The 22,355-nt window shown below is 49.6% G+C and overlaps 10 protein-coding genes across 10 annotated transcripts; 4 read left to right on the top strand and 6 right to left on the bottom strand.

The window, feature by feature from the left end:
* Window positions 1-381: 381 nt before the first annotated feature.
* N7443_003444 (uncharacterized protein) lies at window positions 382-1,938 on the top strand (the record flags this gene model as incomplete). The annotated part of the gene is made up of 2 exons (XM_056883500.1): window positions 382-928; window positions 986-1,938. 2 exons carry the CDS (start codon window positions 382-384, stop codon window positions 1,936-1,938), a joined length of 1,500 nt encoding a protein of 499 aa, XP_056741778.1.
* Window positions 1,939-2,097: 159 nt separating this feature from the next.
* N7443_003443 (Meiotically protein) lies at window positions 2,098-3,078 on the top strand (the record flags this gene model as incomplete). The annotated part of the gene is made up of 1 exon (XM_056883499.1): window positions 2,098-3,078. One exon carries the CDS (start codon window positions 2,098-2,100, stop codon window positions 3,076-3,078), a length of 981 nt encoding a protein of 326 aa, XP_056741777.1.
* A 1,495-nt stretch (window positions 3,079-4,573) lies between these two features.
* N7443_003442 (putative extracellular endoglucanase) lies at window positions 4,574-5,949 on the top strand (the record flags this gene model as incomplete). Its single annotated transcript, XM_056883498.1, has 3 exons — window positions 4,574-4,576; window positions 4,685-4,976; window positions 5,036-5,949. The coding sequence occupies 3 exons, from the start codon at window positions 4,574-4,576 to the stop codon at window positions 5,947-5,949; spliced, it is 1,209 nt and encodes a 402-aa protein (XP_056741776.1).
* Window positions 5,950-6,528: 579 nt separating this feature from the next.
* Window positions 6,529-9,329, bottom strand: N7443_003441 (uncharacterized protein; the record flags this gene model as incomplete). Its single annotated transcript, XM_056883497.1, has 5 exons — window positions 6,529-7,256; window positions 7,311-7,709; window positions 7,769-8,677; window positions 8,728-9,256; window positions 9,315-9,329. 5 exons carry the CDS (start codon window positions 9,327-9,329, stop codon window positions 6,529-6,531), a joined length of 2,580 nt encoding a protein of 859 aa, XP_056741775.1.
* A 1,218-nt stretch (window positions 9,330-10,547) lies between these two features.
* Window positions 10,548-12,305, bottom strand: N7443_003440 (uncharacterized protein; the record flags this gene model as incomplete). Its single annotated transcript, XM_056883496.1, has 2 exons — window positions 10,548-12,222; window positions 12,274-12,305. The coding sequence occupies 2 exons, from the start codon at window positions 12,303-12,305 to the stop codon at window positions 10,548-10,550; spliced, it is 1,707 nt and encodes a 568-aa protein (XP_056741774.1).
* A 279-nt stretch (window positions 12,306-12,584) lies between these two features.
* Window positions 12,585-13,700, bottom strand: N7443_003439 (SDR family NAD(P)-dependent oxidoreductase; the record flags this gene model as incomplete). The annotated part of the gene is made up of 5 exons (XM_056883495.1): window positions 12,585-12,653; window positions 12,714-12,850; window positions 12,911-13,389; window positions 13,441-13,556; window positions 13,605-13,700. The coding sequence occupies 5 exons, from the start codon at window positions 13,698-13,700 to the stop codon at window positions 12,585-12,587; spliced, it is 897 nt and encodes a 298-aa protein (XP_056741773.1).
* A 423-nt stretch (window positions 13,701-14,123) lies between these two features.
* On the bottom strand, window positions 14,124-15,856 carry N7443_003438 (cytochrome P450; the record flags this gene model as incomplete). The annotated part of the gene is made up of 3 exons (XM_056883494.1): window positions 14,124-14,500; window positions 14,551-15,703; window positions 15,755-15,856. 3 exons carry the CDS (start codon window positions 15,854-15,856, stop codon window positions 14,124-14,126), a joined length of 1,632 nt encoding a protein of 543 aa, XP_056741772.1.
* A 398-nt stretch (window positions 15,857-16,254) lies between these two features.
* Window positions 16,255-17,268, bottom strand: N7443_003437 (uncharacterized protein; the record flags this gene model as incomplete). Its single annotated transcript, XM_056883493.1, has 1 exon — window positions 16,255-17,268. One exon carries the CDS (start codon window positions 17,266-17,268, stop codon window positions 16,255-16,257), a length of 1,014 nt encoding a protein of 337 aa, XP_056741771.1.
* Window positions 17,269-17,501: 233 nt separating this feature from the next.
* N7443_003436 (RidA family protein) lies at window positions 17,502-17,957 on the bottom strand (the record flags this gene model as incomplete). Its single annotated transcript, XM_056883492.1, has 1 exon — window positions 17,502-17,957. One exon carries the CDS (start codon window positions 17,955-17,957, stop codon window positions 17,502-17,504), a length of 456 nt encoding a protein of 151 aa, XP_056741770.1.
* Window positions 17,958-18,936: 979 nt separating this feature from the next.
* On the top strand, window positions 18,937-21,077 carry N7443_003435 (fungal specific transcription factor domain-containing protein; the record flags this gene model as incomplete). The annotated part of the gene is made up of 3 exons (XM_056883491.1): window positions 18,937-18,997; window positions 19,038-19,909; window positions 20,232-21,077. The coding sequence occupies 3 exons, from the start codon at window positions 18,937-18,939 to the stop codon at window positions 21,075-21,077; spliced, it is 1,779 nt and encodes a 592-aa protein (XP_056741769.1).
* Window positions 21,078-22,355: the final 1,278 nt, after the last annotated feature.

Genomic DNA, 22,355 nt, shown 5'->3' with positions numbered 1-22,355 from the left:
AATATATGTATGGACATAATCTAGGGCTACAAGCAGACCGCTGTCGTAATATCAATACACGATACCCCACCAGGCTCAGCCCCACATAGCGCAACCAGACGGTAATACCCGTACTCCGTACTCCGTACTCCATACTTTCCAGAGATCGGCTGGTGCCTGCGGCCCTGATATCATCGTCGTATTCGGGGGCGGAGCTCTTGACACTTCCAGCTATTCTTGACCAATTCAGTCCGGGCGCAAGGCTGGTTTTGGGTGCGCCTCATGGCCGATCCCCCTGTGATCTTCTTGCTTATAGCCCTATGAATCGCGGGCCAGGTCATCCTCCTTGGACTATATAACCCATTTTCTGTTCTTGTCTCTACATATCCACCGGCCTTCTTCATGGTGCTCCGCAAACCTCCCCCACCACGTCTGGAGAACCTCAATAAGTGGCGTGCTCGATCGAATTCCCAACCCTCGTCCTCTTCACCCGTCAACTCCGCAACCCGCGCTCGCCTGAATCGTGTCCCTTCGCAGGAGTCGGTCTATTCCCCAGATCTCAATACCTCACCAGCCTTCGACTTGATGCCACTCGAGGAGGCGCAGAGGTCGCCCGTGGGCTCTCCATCCAGTCACCCGCCGAATTCCTGGTCGGAGAGCTTGGGCGACCGCCCAGCCACCTCGGGCTCATACCAGACAGGTCCAGATCCCAAAGGTGCATGGGCTTCCTCAGCACCCATGCATGGCTCACAGGGCGATGCCGAAGGTGGCTGGCAGCCAGCACCTGGGGATAAAGTTACTATGACGGGGGAAGTACCTGTACAACTACGATCGAACAACCCTTTTTTGAAGCCGAGAACGTCCGACTCGAGGCATGAATACTTGGAACCGCACGAGTGGGATAATCGTCATTCACATGCCACTACAAGCAGCGATCCTTTGAGTCAATGTATGAATACTCACCTCTCTCGCTAGAACCGGAATCAAGGATGCTAACGTGTTACAGCCGAAGGATATATCCCGATGACAGCCCGTCTATCTTTGCTTGACTCGTCGGGGAACGAATCCCCATGGAATGAAGCAGAGCATTCCCATGCTGATGCGCAGCATCATTACAATGACAGATCGCATGATGCGTCTCCATGGGGATCACAGCATTCGATCAAGATATCAGCGCCCCAGGAAATATATCTGCAGGGCGGGCAGTCTAACCCTTACGCCCCAGCGGTAGTTGTGCAGCCCTCGGATCCTCAAGATCCGCATGCATCACAGACGACATATAATGAAGGACGCCTAGGGTCAGATGCTGGAATACGGACCCCATCAGCGATCTCCAGTGGCACCTCAGCTACGTCACACGAGCTAATAGATTTGGATGGCCCTGAGACTTTCGGGGTTGAGACTGGGTCTCATCTGCCCGCCTCGTCAATCTACTCATCTGGAGCTGAAACGAAAGGCGAAAAGGTGTCTTCTGATACCCATTTCCATCAAGATAAATCTTCCATGCTGCTGCCTCCAGATGGTATACGGGAACAAACATCATCGGCATCAAGCACCAGTTTTCCTACTGCAGATGCGACCAGACAAATGGAACAAAGATCCGAGACTTATTCGATCCGGCAAATCAATTGGACTGACCGAACGGGGCAATTGCTTCAGTCGCCCATCTTGGTTCAAAATCTGAATGGACCCTGCCCACTCCTCGCTCTAATAAATGCCCTCGTGCTTCGTTCGGGTCCCAACATGCAAAGTCCCATTGTCAGGGCATTACGCACGCGTGAGCAAATCTCGTTAGGCTTACTCATCGAGGCTTTATTTGAAGAGTTGACTACTTGTCTGGGCCCCCATGAGGAGTTTCCGGACATTGAGGCACTCACCAGATTTCTCACCATGTTGCATACTGGCATGAACGTCAATCCTCGACTAATCTTGGTAAGCATGGCTTTTCCCATCCCGTAGGATGCGCTTAGTACCTTGGTAGCTAATGGTCTTGAACAGGAATCAACGGATTCTCTCGGCACGTTTCTTCAAACTGGGGATCTCCGACTATACAGTACATTCCGTGTCCCTTTGATACATGGATGGGTCGCATCGTGGTCGAGCCCAGAACATACAGCCATGACCCGGGTTGCCCAATTCCATGAAGATATCCAACTCTTGCCTTTCCGCAAACAGGAGCTTGAGGATCGAGTCATGCAAGGTCATTCCCTATCTCCAGAAGAAGAGCAGACTATGGTAGATATCCAGGCTATCCAGAATTTTGTCGATGTTGAGAATGCGACCCAACTGAGTCCCTTTGGCTTGACGCAGCTCACGACCCAATTGGCACCCGGGTCAGTCTCAATCTTTTTCCGCAATGACCATTTCTCGACGCTCTACAAACACCCACAATCACACCAACTATTCACATTAGTCACTGATGCTGGCTACGCCAATCACGCGGAGGTTGTCTGGGAATCTTTGGTCGATGTGACGGGCTTCAACTCTGAGTTTCTCGCGGGTGACTTCCGTGCTGTCAGCCACGGTCCATCTGAATCGGCAGATCCGCCGGATCCAGCTGGTCCACGAACGTCCAGTGCTGCTGCAACAAGCACTTTCGCTTCAGCCGAATCCCCGGAGGGTGAATTATCATCGCAAGAGCAGAGCGATGCGGATTATGCCTATGCCCTTTCACTGCAGTTTCAGGAAGAGGAACAAGGGGAACAGACCGGGAGTCAAGCAGCTAGCCCGTCGGGAGACCGGAGAGAGAGCCAGCAAGGAAATCAACCTCCGCGTGGAATTCGTTCGTCGGGCCCCGTCCGGACAAGCCAAGGGTCCAGCCCTCGTCTTTCAAATCCACCCACTCGAACCTCGTCGCGATTCACACAGCCACATAGCGATCCCGACCCGGATGATCCAAATGCTCCTCCACCACCTTATGAACCAGCCACCGCCTCAGCTACAGGGCCTCGATACTCTCCGCCGGACCCAAGACCTCGGCATGGCGGTAGTCAAGGAGATAGGTACGCAGCAAACCGTTACTCGGCTCAACACCCCCTGATCGACCGATCAATACCAATCGTTATAGCACAAGTGGGAGGAACAAGGATTGCATCATGATGTGAAGCGGCTGGCTACCTAAAGCGCGCAAGAAGAGCCCATATTTATTTTGACTTACGGAGGACCGATACGACGGAATGCATATCACGAAGCGATGTACTTAGCTCCATGGGATGCGAAAACTCATGCCCAAGATTTCTGAGAATCATTGTACCACTTCATTCTAATTTGAAGACCTATTTAGCCACGGCTCTGCAGAATTCAGCACGGGCTTACTCCGCGTAATTTGGCGGCCACGGAGATAAAACCCTACAGAAGCGGGGCATACACATGTTCAGCAGGTTCCTGTATCTCTGTGTGATCTGTTTCGCATTTGTTCGGGTTAATTTAACCAAATTGAAGGTGAGCGATCACAGTGGAGGAAATACAAGGACTTACCCATTTGCGGAGGCCAAGCGCTAAAGCCTGTAGTACTGGGAGGCGCTTAGGCACGTCGATACGTATTTCTCCCTTCCGGATAAATCGTGGAATCATTCCAAACCCCTAGCTGAATTCCTATAGAGGAGGAAGACCACAGTCTGTGGCGTTAAGAAAGCCGCTGGGAAGACTCCGTGTCTTTCTGGGTCCAATGTAGCTCAGTCTCGGGTTATTTCGCAATTGTGTAGTATAGAGCAAGAGAAGCTATAAATTGTTGGATTTGCTCCAACCCACCAAAACAAGATCTAAATGCGAACTCCAGTCTTCCTATAGCCTGGTTGCTGTGGGATATCTCAAAATGCAAGTGCTTGGAGCTGTTGCCATCTTGGCTTTGACACAAGCTGTACAGGCCCAGGTTGCTGGATATGGACAATGTTAGTTACACGGACTGATATTGTTGGTCACTCCGACTAATGGTGAATAGGTGGAGGAAGTGGCTACTCAGGGGCGGTTATTTGCACAAATGGCTTCGAATGTGTCTCGCAGAACGCCTGTTCGTCATTTAAGCCCCCAAGTTTCGTACAAATTGATCTGATATCTGTCAGGGTATTACCAATGTGTCCCGGGGACTGCAGCAGCTAGCACGATATCGACCACCACTGCTACAACTGCAACTACGACTACGACCAAGGGTACCACCATAGCCACCTTAACGCCGACGACCACTACCGCAACCACGACTACAGCGACAAAAACGCCTACTTCTACGGCCGACAGCTGCGTGGGATCTTTTAGTCCTATTTCCGCGCCTGATTTTGTTGCTAACCTACATCCTGGCTGGAATTTGGGCAACACACTCGATGCCACTCCGGACGAAGGATCCTGGAACAATGCCCCTGTCGTCGCATCCACCTTTGAAGATGTTAAAGCAGCTGGTTTCAATAGTGTTCGAATTCCAGGTGAAATACACAAGTCTCATGGATCTTACGAATTGGCTGACATTCTGTAGTCACTTATGCATATCATTTTACCGGAAGTTCACCAGACTGGACAGTCGACCCAGACTGGTTGCAGCGAGTCTCTGACGTTATTGATATGGTCACTTCTCTTGGACTGTATACAATTGTCAATGTGCATCATGGTAAGCTATTACATGGAATGGCTATGAGATCCGCGCTGACCAGTAATAGATTCATGGATCTGGGCCGATGTCACCCAGTCGGGGGCTAACATTACAATGATCGAGGAGAAGTTCTACCGACTCTGGTTTCAAGTTGGCACCAAATTGGCTTGCAACCCCAGTCTTGTCGCTTTTGAGCCTATCAATGAGCCCCCATGCAACGATGCTGATGATGCGACTGAAATCAATAAGCTCAACACAATCTTCCTCCAGGCAATCAACGATGCTGGCGGATTTAATTCCCAGCGAGTCGTTACTCTCGTCGGAGGTGGTGAGGATAGTATCAAGACATCTGAATGGTTTGAGGCGCCATCTGGATTTTCCAATCCGTACGCTATTCAATTCCACTACTACAGCCCTTGTGAGTGATAGCTATCTGATCTGGTCAAAGTTCAGAGTTCACCTTTTAACGTCTCACAGATGATTTCATTTTCAGCGCCTGGTATGTAGCATTACACAAACTGCAGAATGTCCTACTGATATTCTACAGGGGCAAGACTATATGGGGATCTGATGCAGACAAAGCAACGGTTCTTTCCGACCTCCAATTACTCCGAGGCAACTTCACCAATGTCCCTATCGTCCTCGGTGAATATGATGCGTCCCCTACCAACACAGAGCCCGCTGCCCGGTGGAAGTACGTCGACTATTTGATTCGAAATGCTCTTGGCCTGGATGTTTCCTGCATTCTTTGGGATAATGGCTTGGATCATTTAGATCGAGACACTGGTACCTGGCGCGATCCGAATTCCATTTCGATGATCACCAAATCAACCGCGTCAACACAAAATAGCTTACCCGATAGCACCGAAGATTCTTCCACGACTACCCAGTGGTCTTCAGCTTCCCTGTTTCATGAATATGGAACTCAAGTTGTCGCGCAAAGTCTCCCCTTTCTTTTCAATGGAAACACGCTTTCTTTGATCAGCGACTCCACCGGCTCAATTTTACAATCAGGCACTGACTACTCGGTCTCCAGCTCCGGCATCACATTAACTGCTTCTTATCTTTCAAAACATCTCTCACCTGCGACTTCTCCCGGCGTAATTGCTGATCTCACTTTGAAGTTCTCTGGAGGTGAGTCATCGCCCATAATTCAGATTGTCCAGTGGAAAACGCCCACTCTGTCGTCCACGTCGGCCGTGGCATCATCGGTTTCTGGCGCAGACTTATCTATTCCCATCACCTGGGGTGGACTTACAACGGTGGCTGCAGTCAAAGCAGTGACTACAAGCGGTGTATACTTGGTCGATGACTTCACTGTATATCTGGGTCCTCTGCAGCAGGCTAGAACGGTGAGCTTTTACCTTCAAGTCGCGTCGGAGAAAGACTGATGCATCTTTATATAGACCTATAGTAGCCAGTACAACTGGGACTCCTCGGACGTGATCCTGACCTCATCAGCGATTAGCTCTGTCATCTCGGCCGGAGTGACGACGATCTTTACTTTTGAATTTTTTCCTCGAGTCAATGGGGTCGTGAATGCAGTCAACTTTACCCTGACTGTTTAGTTCCAGAAATTGCTGTTCCTCTTTATTTGCTTTGAAGAAATGGCTGTTGATTCATCGGAAATGAGATTGTCAAGGTGTCGTTAGAAATATACAGAGCATCCCACCAAGTCCCCAAGGACCTGAGGGTTCTGTATCTTCCCAGGCACAATTTACTTCGAATGTTGAAGGTGTCTCAGCAAGTACAATCCGAGGTCAAAGACCAAACAAAGCATTTCAAGAAGACCGTACAAAGGTTCCAAACCTTCTAAGAAAATGTAGTAACACACTGTTTAGGACTCTCCCTTTGAAGGCCTAGATGATCTCTTTCATCCGGCTGTAGCCAAAACATGGGCTATACTACACACATAGCACATCGGTCATCCCGTCATTTTCATAGTATCAAAAAAAAACCAGGCAAGTCAATCAATAAAAAGTCTTCCGTTCACGTAGCGGGAGGTGAGGATCGTATTTGTCCCACACAATCTTGTTTCTTCCGTTCAAGTGAGCCCCCTCATCCGTTATCTGAATGGCAGGGTCCGTCTCCATGATCTCATGCCGACTGAATCCCCATCTGTCACGGGGAATCCAAAGCGTGGGATTTGGAGACGCCACACATGGTTCGAAATAGGCTGTGCGCATCTGCTCCTCTGTATAATCGACCACAGCGACGTTACGTCGCACCTTTCGACGCATTGCTGCGAAGTCTTTGTACATATTTGGGTGGAACCACTTCCAGAATGCCAGGGTACGAGATCGGCGCAAGTCGTTGATTTCGTTGATTTCGGCCTGGGCATCTTCTTTCTCCATGAGAAGCTCCTCTTCGGCGTCGAGTGATCGTGGCAAGAACGTGTTCAGCGGGGAAAGGGCTTCATTGAGTGAAATGTGTGCCAGAATGTTGCCAATAAGGAAAATAACCATGATGATAAGCGGGCCGATAGCACCTTTGATTGCGAACAGACCGATCATACAGACCTCGGCCAGGTAGAGACCGGTGAGTAAGTGCTGCATGGCGCGAGGATAAACTAATCCCTTAGTGTCGATCTCAATATTGTAGACGAAGAAAAAATTGTATCGGTAGGCTTGGTAGACAAGATACAGCCCAATGAAGGCAAAGCCCAAAATCAATGGCGCAATACAGGAGTAAGTCAACGCTGTTTGGTTGATTTAGTGAGAATAGCCCAAAGAGGTCGATGAGATATGCCTACCAATCACGCCCATGTTGGTGAACACGGGGAAAACATTGCCCCAGCTGAGAGTAACAAGCTGAGCCCATTTTTGAAACAGGCGACGCGGCGAGTATGCAAAAAAGGTGGTCACAAACTTGAACACTAGAGCACTAGCAATCTGCACGAGCGCCATGGAGCTCAAACTCAACCCCTGAAGCAAGAAGTAAGAGATATAGAAGTTGGTGGCTTTGGGTAGATTCTGCGCCAAAAGGTCTTTTGCCGAGAGAGGATCCTTGATAATCTGTGTTGTTGCAGCAGATGCAGCAGATGTCAGAGTCGTCACCAGAAACACCTGCACAACCTGGAAGACGAAATGAGCGCTTTGGGTGAAAAGTTCGACTCGCGCCATTGATGGAACCCCGGCACGTCTCGCGCAAACTGCCGAGAGGAGTCAGTCGCTGGATCTCTCACTTATTGAAGGTAGGGAAATATCGTACTTCGACAGATGATCGGCACCAACGACATCAAGGCCACAAGAGCAGCAGAGGGCAGGAGACCTTCGATGGCCCCCTTGACCAGACTGGGCAGGTGAAGAACAAACTTGAGGAAGGGAACTAGCTTGGCCAGATACGTGATGTTTGAAATTGTTCCCACAAGTGCAGCGGGAAACGACCAGAAGATCACCAGAGCTCCAAGGCCACCCTGAACAGCAAACCTTCGAACAATGCGTTGCCACCAGCTGAGATTCAGCGCCTCCCAGACGACTTCCCTAGGAGAGATGCCAATGAAGCGGGGCGCCATGTGGAAAGGTCGATGGTGCGAGAGAGTTTGTAGGGAGACCTGGGCGTCCGCTTGGGTATTGAACTCGACAAACATCGCCGACAGCTGTTTGGCCTCGCCGGCTTGGTGCTTCCGTTGGAGGATGTCCACTTTGTCTGTTACTCGGGCTAGTTCTGATCGATACCAGTGAATGGAATCCACCTTTGTACCAAATAGAAATTTCAGTCGATGTGTCGGTCGCTTGACCTTGTGAAAACCGGCCGGGTTGGTGGACTCGCAGTCGAGACAGGTGTCGGATGAACTTTCACCAGTCCGAACAGACTTCATGCGAGCTTTGTTAGCTCTTCGAATCAACTTTGTCTCCGCGGTTTCCAGATTAAAGGCCAATCTATCGCGCTCCTTGACGAGCTTGTCCAGCTCTTCGCAGTCCGTGGTGATCCAAATTCGACGTATGCAGTCGCCGAAGACCTGTCGCAGCTTCGTTTCACTCTTGTAGTCCTTTGGTACCGACATGAAAAGAACAGTTCTCGAGGAGATGCGGGAAGCGTAAGCCGGTGAATTGAGGTAGGCCTGGCGTAAATGGGCGTAATAGAGGCACTCTCGGACCACGATATAGAACACGAACGCTACCATTCGGTAAGAACCCCGCCCACGGAGCAAGAGACTGAGCACTTACTGAAAAACACCAGGGCTACAAACACATTTGCATAATACCTGTTAGGGTTCGTCACGTTGCTGAAACTGAGAGCGTCGAGCTGGGTGTTGCCAGCACCACCTGTGGCATGGATAGGCAAAAGAACGGGCCATGTGATCAGGCAGCCAAAGAAGCAAATCGCACACAGCACTCTCAGAAAGCGCAAAAAGAGATATCCGTCCAGCGAGGAATGATGTAATACGTGGTTGTCTTCGATCTTGAGGAATGTGCCAAACCAGTTGACCCACCCTGAAGGTAATTCGGGCGTCCGTTCATGTTCATGTAGATCGGGTAGGTGAGAGCGCGGAGCGTACCATCGCCGCTGTGTGCGGCGGAAGAGGAGGAAGAGAGCAAACCAAAACAGCGCATAGATCAGGGCCGGAATTAAGGTCATCAACAGCGCCGAGGCCGACGTCGAGCTACTGTCCCCGGTAAGGCCGCTGACGACGTTGCCTGAAGTGGAGGAGGCATTGCCTCGAGAGGAGCCGACATTAGGGTCATTGTTCGGGTCCTAGAGATCATGTTAGCACCATCCTCCTTGATGGGAGGGTGGAGACTTGGTCTCGTACGACTACACTCGACATGGTGAGCGTGCGTGCCTGGATCTCTCGCCGATGGCAGAGAGGGACTCATGAAAATGAGAATGCACAGATCGGAAAAAAATTAAAAAATTAAACATGATATGGCCGTGGCCGTGACCGCGACCCATCGTCCATCACCAAATAGGGAAATAGGATGGCCCGCTCCTGGTGTCCCGCGTTTTTGGACATGTCACCCCGAAAAGAGATTAGACATGGACTTCGGGGGGATTTGGCGCTGGGCTGATAGGTGGGTCGCGTCGCATTTGGCACCAAACCCTCGATGGGAGATGTCGATCTAGCTTGGTGCGCCACGTTTCCTGCGCGGTCCGCAGTACGCAAGGCCTGGCAAGGCCTTGGCCCGGCGTAGGTGGTTGGCGTCCATGTCTGCCTCTGCCTCTGCCTATCCATTCCAGACTCTCGTATGCGACATGGAGCCAACGGAGGCCGAGTACCAGAGCAGATCTGCGGAAGTGGAGTGGGTCGTAGAAACAAACTATCGAGTATCAAGTGGAGACGACGATCGAGTCCAAATCCAAATCCAAATCCAAATCCAAATCCAAGCTTTGGCCCCTGAACATAAATCATGGTTCGTGCCTCTCCACGAGCTGCCAATCATCTGTCATGTGGGTTCGTCCATGTACATGTACATGGACATGGACAGTACATATGCAGCTTGACCAGTCGAACTGATCTGCGATCATCGGTCCCTCGGCTCGCGCCCCCGGCTTTGTCCCTGTGCTCCCACAACACCTCGATCGGTCTATAATTCGCAACTGGCAACTCACCTGAGACGCAAGGGGCCGACTCCCTCAAGTTGGCGGTGGTGTGGAAGTGGAAGTGGAAGATCCGCGTTGGCGTGGCAGCACTCCGCCCGGGTCTTCTACGGATGAGTCCATTCCCCCAGATAAAATGAGATAAAATGACGCGCGTGGAATTTACGGACCGCGCACAACCAGTGTACCCCGATGGTGTAACCGGAGCTCGTTCTCGATGTCTCGGAACATGATCTGCGAGGATTCGACGTGACAGCATCTTGACCTGATTCCCCGAACTCCCTGCCACGGTCCTGTCCCCAGCCTTCAGATGAGCGGTGAATCATCCCTCACCTCGTGCTCTACCAGGGATTGTGGGGGGAAAGACTTGATGAGAAAAGCAAGAATAAAGTCCACGGGTATAATGCATCATACTTTAGCTAATGAATAAAAAATAAATAAATAAGCCTCATTCGGCCAGATTCCACCCCTCTTCAAAGACCGCCGCTGCCTGGAGAACTGTTAAATCCTCCCACCGTCTTCCGATGAGCTGCATGCCAATCGGTAGTGTCACCTCGGGCGAATTTGGTACGCGACCGAACCCGCATGGAACATTGAGGGCTGGATGGCCTGTGACGTTAAATGGCGCCGTGTTGGTCGTGACCCCAATAGCCACTGATAACTTCTCCATGACCGTGGCAGGTCCTTCGGCATCGGATTGCATTCGGGGATGGGGCATGGCAACTGTCGGCGCACATGGCGTGACGAGGATGTCGACGTGGGAAAACGCCTGGTCATAAGCTGCTCGAAGCTCAAATACCTTACGGTGTGCCTTTGCTTCGACCGCGGGGCCGAAATGTTCTTGGAGAAAAGGGCCACTAAGCATCACATTCACGATTGCTGGGTTTGTTGCCGTCAGCAGATCATACATCCTTTGGTCCGGAGGCCATCGTGTTTGGAGATGAGGCGGCAAAAACGACAGGAAGCCCGACGTCTTGCCCTGGCAAACCCATTCAGACATGGATAACCTAGTGGCAGCAGTCCAGATAAGGCTGCCGTCGCGGTGCATCGGAATTGATATGTCCATCACTTTGGCCCCAGCGGCCGCAAAATTGCTCTTTGCTGATTGCAGAACGGCGTTGCGGACTTCGTCTGAGACTCCAGGAACCTCGAACGATTCCGTGAGCAAACCAACTGTCAGCCCAGAACCACGCTTTTCTCCATCATCGAGCCGGCGATTTTTAAAGTTCGATAGCAGTTGCGCGTACTCCTGCACCTGGTGTCGAAGGGGAGACTCGGGAGTCATTCGCGGATCGATCCCATCGTAACCTGCCATCACTTGAAGCAAAAGCGCAATGTCGTCCAGATTGGCGGCGAGGGGACCCAAATGATCGAGCATCGGAGACAGCGGCACCGCTCCGGTGTAGGGAATGAGTCCGTAGGTGGGCTTCAATCCGTAAATCCCGCTATACGAGGCCGGTATCCTCACAGACCCTGCTTGATCGCCGCCAATTGCGATATCCACGGCTTCTTTGCAGGCTTCGCCCGTCTCGCGTTGTATCATTTTCGTGGCAACAAGGGTTGCAGAGCCACTACTGCTACCGCCAGACGTGAAACCTTTCCTCCAAGCGTTATGAACAGGGCCAGTGGCAGCACTGAAGGACAGCGGCGAGGCGCAATAGTTCTCGCAATTCGATGACCCTTTGAGCGTCGCGCCCGCTGCAAGGACCCTGGATACCACGGTGGCGTCAATAGGTGAGACTGGCAGATGACCGTCCGGGCAAAGTAACTCGGTAAAAGTGCCAACGGTGGTTGGCAATCCGCCAATACAGATGTTGTCCTTGATCGCGATGGTTTTGCCGCGGAGTGCAGTGCTCGTCGGACTTGCCGCCGTGAGCTCGCATCGGTGTCTCCAGGCATTCGACAAATTATCTTCCCTTTTGGGCTCCCAATACGTGCGAGGCCTGGCAGTCTCTACAGGCGATAGAGATGGGTGAATGTAATCCTCGCTGTCTTGAATATGTTTCATGACCGTCTCCACCGACTGGAGCAGGTGCAAGTAGTCTTCGGCATCTGGGCCATCTGGAATCTTGATACCGAGCTTTGAAGCTGCATTTTGAAGATCTTTGACTGACAAATCCGATCTAGCTCTTGTAAGCTGGGTGAATCTATCCGATCAAGAGGAACGCACTCACCGGTTCTTGTCGGCCAAGAAAGCCACCGACATGATGAGGCTCAAGGAAGATGCAAAGGTTGGATATGAGAAATCAAGCTCTAAAAAAAAACCTGCATAGCTCAACTTCCAAGTCTTAAATGCCCATGATGGAGTTTAGCCCGTCACGTACGCCATTCTACAGAAGCGGAGGTTCCGATTCGGGCGGGCACTAGTAACAGCCGAGCGGGGGAACCGATGTATACTCATTATCAACTCATTTGTCTTTTTACGTTCATTGCGGTCATTTTCCATTCAATAGAAACAGGTGGCCAATAGATCAAGCTTGATACTCTACTCCTGCCCGTTCGCTAACAGAATGCGACCCCCATCCACGCAGAGCGAAACACCATCAACATATGACTATTTCCGATATGTCAATTCTGTTTCATGAAATTTTGACATTTGAAATGGACGACTTACCCCGGCTTTGCTTACAAGGTAAAGCACCGTTCCTGCGATATCCTGGGAAGCGCCCGCTCTTTTCGCTGGCACTTTGTCGAAAAGCGAACTGAAGATATTTCCGGCGGCGCCGACGGGATTCATATTACTGGGAACAACTGCACAAGCCCCCTCTGTTAACAACTGTTCTTCATGAAAGACCAAAAAGCCCCACTTACATCCGGGGTTGATGCCCACGACTCGGACGTAGAACCGATTATACTTGGCCGCCAACAATTTTACCAAGTGATCCGTTGCTGCCTTGCTTGTTGCATAGCTCGTCAGATCCACATTTGTAGCATTATGCATGCTCGCACAGGAGCTGGTAATGACAATGACCCCTCTTCCCTCATCTTGACCCTTGCCGCCGTCGCTCGTTGGTTGATCGGCGGCCGCAGCAAGTAATGGTAGGAAGGCCACGCTAAGGAAGTAATGAGCTGTGGTATTCACGCGAAAGGTGTCCTCCCAATCCTTTTGATCAATTGACCACATCGAAGCTTGGAGTTCGTCCAGCGGCGCCGTGAGAACATTACATGCTTGCGGTGGATCGCGGCGGATTCCCGCATTCGAGATAAGCATGTCCAGACTTCTTTCCTTTGAGGTGATCTTCCGGGCAAGCGTATTGATCGAGTCCTTACACGAAAGATCGCAAGGGAATCTAAAAGCCATCTGTTAGCCAAATATACCTGATGTCACAACGCGTAGATACCCTTCAGCGCTTCCTCCAGTATCACGCCCCAAGATGTTCAGGTCTTGAACAATTTCGGCAATTGGATCACTCGGCAGAGCCAGCAGATAGACCTTGGCCCCATTCGTCACTAATCCCTACAGGGTATTAATTTTCATTTCCGAAACTTCGAATCTGTATCTCACTTTGGATATCATGAGTCCTATGCCGCTACTCCCACCGGTGACTACCGCCACGCGGCCCTTGACATTAAAGAGATCAAAGGTGCTCAAGGAAGACATTTTTGCGTAAAAGAGAAACAGTGCTTGGTGATAACAAGTAGTTCTTGAACTCGTTATTTATCGCCGTGTAGCCATCAGAGTGGGGGACTTCTCTGGCTATTTAGCGTTGTCGGCCCGGCCGAAGAGCCAATCCTCGCAAACCTTTGTCAAGTCCGCTGTTTAAAGTAACGCAAAATATGAACCGCTAAATATCTTATATTGATCTGCTGCTTAGTTTCAGCCGATCGAGTTCATCTTTCTATGTAATTGCTAGAGGGGAAGTGATGAAGCAGAATCGCAAGGTCTTCGACTATGAGGATTTAATCATGGATCGTGTAGGTAGAAGTTCAGGCTAGATACTAGTAGCTTTATGAAGATTTGAAGATGAAGAAAGATCATGAGAAAAGAAAAGAGGAAAGTTCAAGGGCGGGTGCAAGCCACATGTCACTCTTTGTAATGCTCCTTGGTACGCAGTTCCGCCGCATTCAAACATTCGCTGGTGACTGCATCATCCCTGGGAATCAGCCTGACCTTGAAGTCTCTTGGAATTGCAACGAGCGCCGTTTTGAATTGATTGTAGTCCACATAGTCAGTATTCGGCGGACTTTCCTCGCTTGCCACGATCTTGTAGGAGCAAAGCAGACGGATGAGGGCAGAGTAAAGTAGTCTAGAGGCGATATATTGGCCGGAACAATTACGTGATCCGGCACCAAAGCTCAAGTGGGGAAGTCCATTCGCTTCTCTCTCTGCCGGAGGGTTGATAGACTTCAGCCATCTTTCCGGATCGAACTTCCCTCCATCGGGCCCAAAGTGATCCACATCTAATCCTCGAGTCAATAGCAGTACCGAAGTATATGAAATGGGCACTCACCATGGTTACCCGCTTGGGCATTGATTAGAATCATTGTTTCCGGTGGAATGATTGCACCATTCCAGTTAACCTCGGTGACGGTCTTTCGGGGCAAGCTCATGGCGCTCACTGTGTAATAACGCCCGGCTTCCTTGAGAATGGCGTTCACGTACGGAACCTTTTCTTCGTAGATGCTACTGATCCATGCATCCCGAATATCTGGGTAGTGGCGCTTGATGTCTTCATATGCGCGATCTTGCCATATTTGTCCTTCTGGGGTAGACAGCGAACCGATGGTGGAGGTCAAGGTACCGGGAATTGTTTCGAATCCTCCCGAAACTAGAGAGAGGCAAATGGAAGAGACTTCAACACCAGTGAGTTTTGTCTCTTCGTCTTTGAGGATTGCTGCTGAGATACAGGGCTTGTCGGTGCCTTTCTCGATCATCGCGCGCACTTTATCCAGCAAAAGGTTCAAATAGGCATCTCGGCGATCTCGCAGATCTTTTGAACGTGCAGTTTTCTCGTTATTAGGAAGATAGCGTAGAGCTGGGATGTAATCCTGTAGGTTTTCTGAAGCACTTCGAAGAAGAGAAATTGCGGATCCGACATGGAGAATCTCACGCAAAAGGTCATCGTAGACGGCATCCATGCGAATACCATAGCAGAGAGTCAGGGTCGTGTTCAAAGCGAAACGTTGAATGTACGGTCTTATGTTCAGCTCGACGGCGCCGTTTGAACTGTCTCGAAAAATATCCCGCACAATACAGTAACTTTCGAGATCGAACATGGGATGGTAATTACGCAAAGCCGGACGTCCCAAGGCTGTGCCAGCTGCTTTACGCTTCTTTTTGCACGACTCATCCCAGGGAGAGGAGCCAATGGTGAATCCCTGCGTGCTGCTCACCACCCCGTGAAAGGTGTAGAGCTTGGGCCGATCAATCACCGCATTTTGATGACCAAGAAGCATCTTTCGAGAGTCATCAAATGAATTGACTACAACGGCACGCGTGTTGCCAAGCTTGATCTGGAAGACGGAATGGCCATACTGCCTCCACCAACGTTCGCAAACAGTGGCGTGATCATCACCAAGTTTGAGAAGGTGTCCAAAGATGGGGATTGCACCAGGAACTTCCGGGAGACCTGTGATGTGAGGAATGTCGGTCGCTAATGTCCACTGTTCAGAGGTTAGAATGAAAGAAATTCGATCCTCAACCAGCAGGCTTACTTTGTAGATCATATAGAGAAAAAGGGGGATCAACGCAATCACAAAAGTCCTAGGAATTGCCCCTAGAAGAGTCAAATGCTCTTCCAGTTTGATATCTATCATGATGGTAGTTGCGGGATGGAGGAATCCCAAAATGTTCGAGACCCCCTTCCTTCACTTGCAGATGCTGGGATTAAATAGTAAGTAGAGCCATTTTTTGAGACCAAAGGATGGATGGAGAGCTGCTCGTTTTCCGACAATCAAGCCATTTCCGGACAGAGCGACCCCTCATCGCCCTGATTGGGCCATTGACAAGCACTGTCGGACTGTCCGACCACCTTGGTGTCTATCGATAAGACCCTTTATCAGTGCTTATCGGGACATCACGGCCTACTCGCTATGGGAATTCATATTGTCTCTATAATCTAGCTGTAGCCTAGTTATAGGATGATACGAGAATAAGAATGCACGGGTAATGTCTATTTATTTTACTGGCAAGAATATGACTATGCATTCGAAAGTCAAATTCTGTCATGAAGAAACTTGGCAATCCTACGATCCATCCACTCGTTATCGGTTTGACTGGGTCCTCCTCCCGCCAGATGGCCCCAAATTGAGGGTATCACCGCTAGCTCTCCCTTGGGTAGATGCGAAACCTCCTTCTCATTCGCCTCCCATTTGAAGTATTGATCTGTTTGGCAAGGCATCAGGAGAACTCTGCTTGTCAAAGTGCGAAGTGCATCTTCGAGGGATAGAGACCGATCTGATCCCAGTACGACACCAAGGTCCGATCGCTGCCACATTCCAAGCATGACGAGGAGATCATCTGGGTGCCAACTTTCATAGCTTTTCTCCCCCACAACAGTGGCCCAGTCATTCAAAGTTTTGTAGCCCAATTTTTCAAATAGGCGCTCCTCGAACCACTCGGCACTGGTCAGCCAGGCGGAATAAGCCTGACCAAATGCGTGCAAACCTCGAATTGGCAGGGTGCCTTGAGATTGAAAAGAGCTGTTGTTGTAATCAACCGAATTCAGAAGAGCATGCTTGGGACCCTCTAAGAACTGGTAGTTGTGCAGGCTGGTTTTGGCGGCCGAGCAGATAATCACCGCGTTATGGATCATTTGAGGATATAAAGCAAGCCAATGGTAAGTGGCCTGTCCCCCCATTGAAAATCCGACCATCACATCCAGTGAATTGATTTTTAGATGCTCTGTGACCAGTTTAAATTGGGCCCTGACGCAATCCCGATAGTCGAGGTGAGATGGGAAATTCGGTGTGTTGGACGGACTGGCAGATTCACCGTTGCCAAGCAGTGCAACAACAATCACTCGGTGATCGCGAAGTACTCCGTTGGTAAAGTTCAATGTATTGTTGATCCTTCCATGGAAGCAAGTTGGGATCAAAGCTGTTTTCTGGCCTGTCGGGTTTAATTCTCTGTATGCCAGGCGTACCGACGGAAGAGTTGCGCCATTCTGAAAGGTGAAATCTTTCAACTCGTAGTATTGAATGTCTGTTCCATCGTACTGTGATGCCATGGTGGGAGAGGGAGGGGTAAGAAGAGGAATAGGTGGAGAACGATTGACATGAAGCATGGAGAACGATGATGCTTTAGCGTGCACGTTTACACCGAGATGCAACCTTACAAGCTTACAACGCACTATCTAGGTAGCTATGTGTCATCGGAACAGCCGAAATGTGATTTTGAATTCGATCTTTATGCTTTACAGCTTCCACTAATGTTCTTCGATTTACCGGTTGCGTAGAACTTTTATGCCTCAAAGATGGCCGTCACTTTGATCTCAACGGCGAAGCGGGGATCGGGAAGCTCTCTGACTCCGATTGTCGCTCGGCTGGGTGCACTCGCCCGGTCGGACCAGATCTTGTTCCATTCTTCATTCATATCCGCATACTGAGTGTTCATATCCAAAATATAGACCGTTGCATCAACAACGTTGTAGATGTTTGCTTTCCCGTTCGAGGCACCTTGAATAATGCTCTCAATCCTGCACAGGACAGCGGCTGTCTGCTGCTTGACGTCGATAGTGAATGTTCCATCAGTGTTTTCTGTGACACCCTCATAGGTACCATCTGGAGCAACAGCGGCAATTCCCGATACGTAAATAGTGTGGTGGGTTGAGGGTTGAACGACGCGCGCATGAGAGTATCGGGTTGGCCCTGCACGCTTCTCAGGGTCAAGAAGAAAAGATTGGCCGTTGGGAGACATGATGTTGGATGGATAGATGAAGATTGAGGATGGTATGCTATCCTTGTTCTGCACTATCCTTAACTTATAATCTGACATCGCTGTCAACTCCACTTGGAGAGGCGGATTGCCCGATAAACCTAGGCGGGACACCCGATGTAGCCGCTCTAGACCTGTGAAGTTCCTTGATTCGATGATATACCCCTCTAGCTTGATTTTGAGATTGAAAAAGAAGGGGGGTGAGAAGGAGGAGGGGGCTTTCTATATCTCAAGATGATTGTGGTCCAAACTCGAAGACAAGGATTTCCTCTAGCATGGAAAACGATCAAACCAAGGTTAGTACTACTCTTTCTTGTGAATATCCAGGGCCGATCATCGAAGATATGGTCCAAAGAGCTCGCCCTCGTAAACTAGTACAGCCCGGCCGAGGAGCTAAGTTAAGGGGCCTAAATATTTTGTTCTCTCAGTCCTTCTCGGCCTCTTCCTAGAGAACATGCTAAAGGTCTTTTGAGACATCCTTTAGCTTCTTCCCGATATCAAACACCCCTTTAGAATCTTCCATGGAAGTAATTCATAATCGCCTCTTTGAGGATGTTTGAGTTATCTCCTCAGACCATAGGCGTAATTCTTTCCCCACACGCGATATCTTCCCCGCTATGATCAATAGCCGGCTTCCTATTGGCGTCGATTGACATCCCGCACAGTCGAATCGTAGACTTAGGAAGGACTTGGAGCTTGGTCTTAAGCTCCATGTTTAGACCCTGGCAGAGATTTGGTTTCACTTTCAAAAGGAAAGAAGCGAAGTCAAATCGTGAGATAAGGTGAGATAAGTCAGGGGCGGAGTTGGCCCGATGCGCCTTATCTTCCCCGCTGCTCTTCATTTCACTCTTCATGTTGATGATGCCCGAACCCGCTGCAAGGGCAGAAAGCTCTTGCAAAAGATGTCATCGAAGGAAGAAGCGTTGTGACAAGACCCTCCCTCAGTGCCATGCGTGTCAACATGCCAAAGTGGCCTGTAGCTTTCTTGACGATGAGTCTCAAGTGGCATCTTATCCGATCGCGTATGTTTTAAAGAGTTGGAGATGCAACGCTAGCTGACAGGTGACAGTTATGTGCGTGGTCTGGAGCGACGAGTTAAGGAGCTGGAACAACAACTAGCTTCGTCGCTTACACCTCAAAATTCTCAACATGACACTTCGTCATATCCATGGGACCAGGATGCGGACATCCGTTTGGCTGGCGAGTATCTGAGTACCAACAATGGCATAAATCATTCGCCACGACTACAATCGGTGGAACCCCCCATGCCAAACTTCAACACATTACCTGTTTCGTCCAGCAATCCAGCTGATCCAGGAAAGAGGACGGAAAACCTGGCTGAGGAGCTTAGACTGCTGTCATTGGAAGCAGCTGCAGAGCGGTACTTAGGGTCCTCATCAGGCCTCTCGTTCGCCAAGCTCACTCAGACTGTGCTCCAGCGACTATCGCCAGATCAGGATGGGTTCATATTTGATGGAGACTTTGGTGCTGATGAGCAGCCAACTCTCGGCGCCGATGTCGATCCCTCGAGCTTCAATCCCATTTTGTTCGAAATGAATCCTTCTTTACTTAGTCCATTGCCCTTCAACTCGCTGTTTGGGAACCCCGCTGGTGAGGATTATGAAGATTCAATGGGCCTTGCCCTGCTCGAGCCTGCTCACATTACAGACCTCCTTGAATTTTACTTTGCACATTCTCATACTCTCTACCCATTTATTCGAAAACACGAGTTCGAGTCAACGCTTTGGAGAGTGTACGCCGACCCGTTGGACTCACTAGCCCAATCGCCGCTTTGGCACTTTCGAATCTGGATGGTTCTTGCAATCGGATCGACCACATATTGCTCTGTTTCATTGATGGATGAGACCGAACCTGTCCAGTTTTTCAATAGAGCTATGACTTACTTTGAACCCGCAATGGGATGTGGTGATTTGGTATGTCCTCCGAATTATCAAGGCAATTCACGGCTAATATAGCAAGTAAGGCCGGGTTAGAGGTACTCATGTTGCAGGTTTCCTATTCATTTTTTAATAAGCTTGGTCCCAGTATGTGCAACTCCCTATGCTCATGTGTAGGAAATATATCGCTTACCCTTGAAGATACGTGGTTTCTGGTTGGGGTGGCAGCTCGCATGGCAACAGGCATGGGCCTTCACACATCGGAAGTTTACCAGTCTCTAACAGTGGACATGGCTGAGCAACAAAAGCGTCTTTTTTTTTGCCTCTATATGATGGATCGGTACGTTGCCTCCTTCAGGTATCCACCCCTGTGAACATCTCATCGCTGACGTTTCAAAGTGTTGTGTCCTTGGCATTAGGTAGGCCATTTGCTATCCAGGACGATGATATTACTGTTGAGGTCGGTCTTCCTGGTCAATCATTTGTCTCTCTTCGTATGCTCATGAAAGCTGTTCAGCCTTTCGCCGATGCCGATGATGAAAACATCAAACCAGAAGGAATCGTCTCATCAAACACCCTGGAACCTCCTACAACGGCAATCCCACTTCATATTCTCGCACTTAGGAAGATTGCGAGCGACATCGGCAGTCGAGTGCATGCCCCAAAATACGCCCAGCGACAAATTCCAGAGGCCCGCGATCAAATTATTCAAGATCTTCATAAACGACTCATTGAATGGCGCCGAGGTATGCCATTTCCTTTGCCAGATCTACAATCCAAGGTTCCACATTTATGTACCAGCTGGTTTGATTTCAATTATTATACCCATGTCATTATGCTATATCGTCCTTCCCCTTTGAGCCCCGACTTGGATCCTTCCAGACTGAAAATTCTTGCCGAGGCATCGGGAATGGCAGTTCGACAAGCAACCAATTTGCACCGACAAAGTCGGTTTGCTTACAACTGGCTCAATCTAGTGGCTGTTTTCAATTCTGCATTGTCCCTTATGTACACTTCTACTGCTCATGGGGATGATCTTTCTCTTATACTAGATCATACAAGGGCTATTGGTGATCTTGGCTTAGCTGTCGAGCTATTGGAGGCTTTTGGCAAGAAGTTTCCCTCTGCAAAGAAAATACAAGGTATGATCCAAGTAGTGATAGCCAAGTTGGAAGTTTACAGTATCTCTTCGGTCGGTTTTTGAGGGGCTATTCTAATAAAAGTAAGACAAAGGCTAGCACCTGAAATGTATCTAATATTCTTCATTGCTCGAATTCTACAGCCAAACCAAAGAGATAACTCAAGGGAGCCTAAATCAATGTCTCTCCAATCTCTTCCTAGAAGTTTCAATAAAGATCTTTCAAGACATCTTCTTGCCCCTTTCTAATATACCAGTCAACCACTTCCTCAAATACTACCGATTGAGATGGGTTTGTATTATCCCTGGGCCGGTTTTACCCACTTTTGGAATTGACTGGGTCCAATAATATGGTATCCATCATAACCGGCGTCGGGGCGCGGTGGTTGTCGGAGTTTCCGACAAGCCTCTCGGTCGTGACTTTCGCCAATATTCTCTACGAGAATCCGTACCTTGACCTTTCAGGATATTCTTTTGGCCTCTAAGTCGCCAAACATCTTTTCTGGTTGGTGATAAATGACAAAGTCTGAAGATTACTCGGCGGACATACCGGTGTCCAACACCGCCACCACACCCTCGAATCCACTTGGCAGTGAAATCTTGAGGTCAAAGTCAATTCTTCAGCCAGATTTTTGCAAAGGGAGAGTTTTTTCAGAAAAGGAGAGCGTTCAAAATGACGAAACTATATGCGCATTCCCAGGTCAGCCTGTTGATCTACCCAATGAAGATTCCCATGATACCTATCACTATGAGATTGATCAGGGCGCCTATCCAGAGGGCGGATGGGGAGCCTGGAGTGTGGTTTTAGGCAGCTGGATGGCATGTTTCGGTAGCATGGGGCTGCTGAACAGCTTGGGTATATTCCAAGCCTACTTGGAAGAGCACGAACTGCGTCAATACTCATCTGGCAAAATCGCGTGGATCTTAGGCCTCTACTCATTTCTCGCTTTTTTCTGTGGCATCCAAGTTGGGCCCATATTTGATACCAAGGGACCACGACTTCTAGTCCTATGTGGAGGAGTTGGAACTCTCCTATATCTTGTGCTTTTGGGCTTCTGTACCGAATATTGGCATTTCATGATTGTTGTTGGTGTTCTCGGGGGAGCCAGCTTGTCGTTCGCTTTCAATCCCGCTATCTCAATTGTTGCACATTATTTCCACCAAAGAAGGGGGTTTGCGACGGGCATTGCATCTTCTGGCGCATCCTTTGGAGGCGTCGCCTATCCCCTGATGTTCCAGAGTTTGTCAGCTCGACTAGGGTTTGCATGGGCCACCCGTGCTATAGCACTAGTTAATCTGGTCACTTTCATTCTCGCTTTTACTCTTATTCGACCGAGATTTAGC

Source organism: Penicillium atrosanguineum (assembly GCF_028827265.1).
Source record: "Penicillium atrosanguineum strain IBT 20685 chromosome Unknown utg000003l_segment0_segment0, whole genome shotgun sequence".
NCBI lineage: Eukaryota > Fungi > Ascomycota > Eurotiomycetes > Eurotiales > Aspergillaceae > Penicillium > Penicillium atrosanguineum.
The sequence above is the reverse complement of the archived record's forward strand: the minus strand, read 5'-3'. Positions and strand labels throughout refer to the sequence as shown.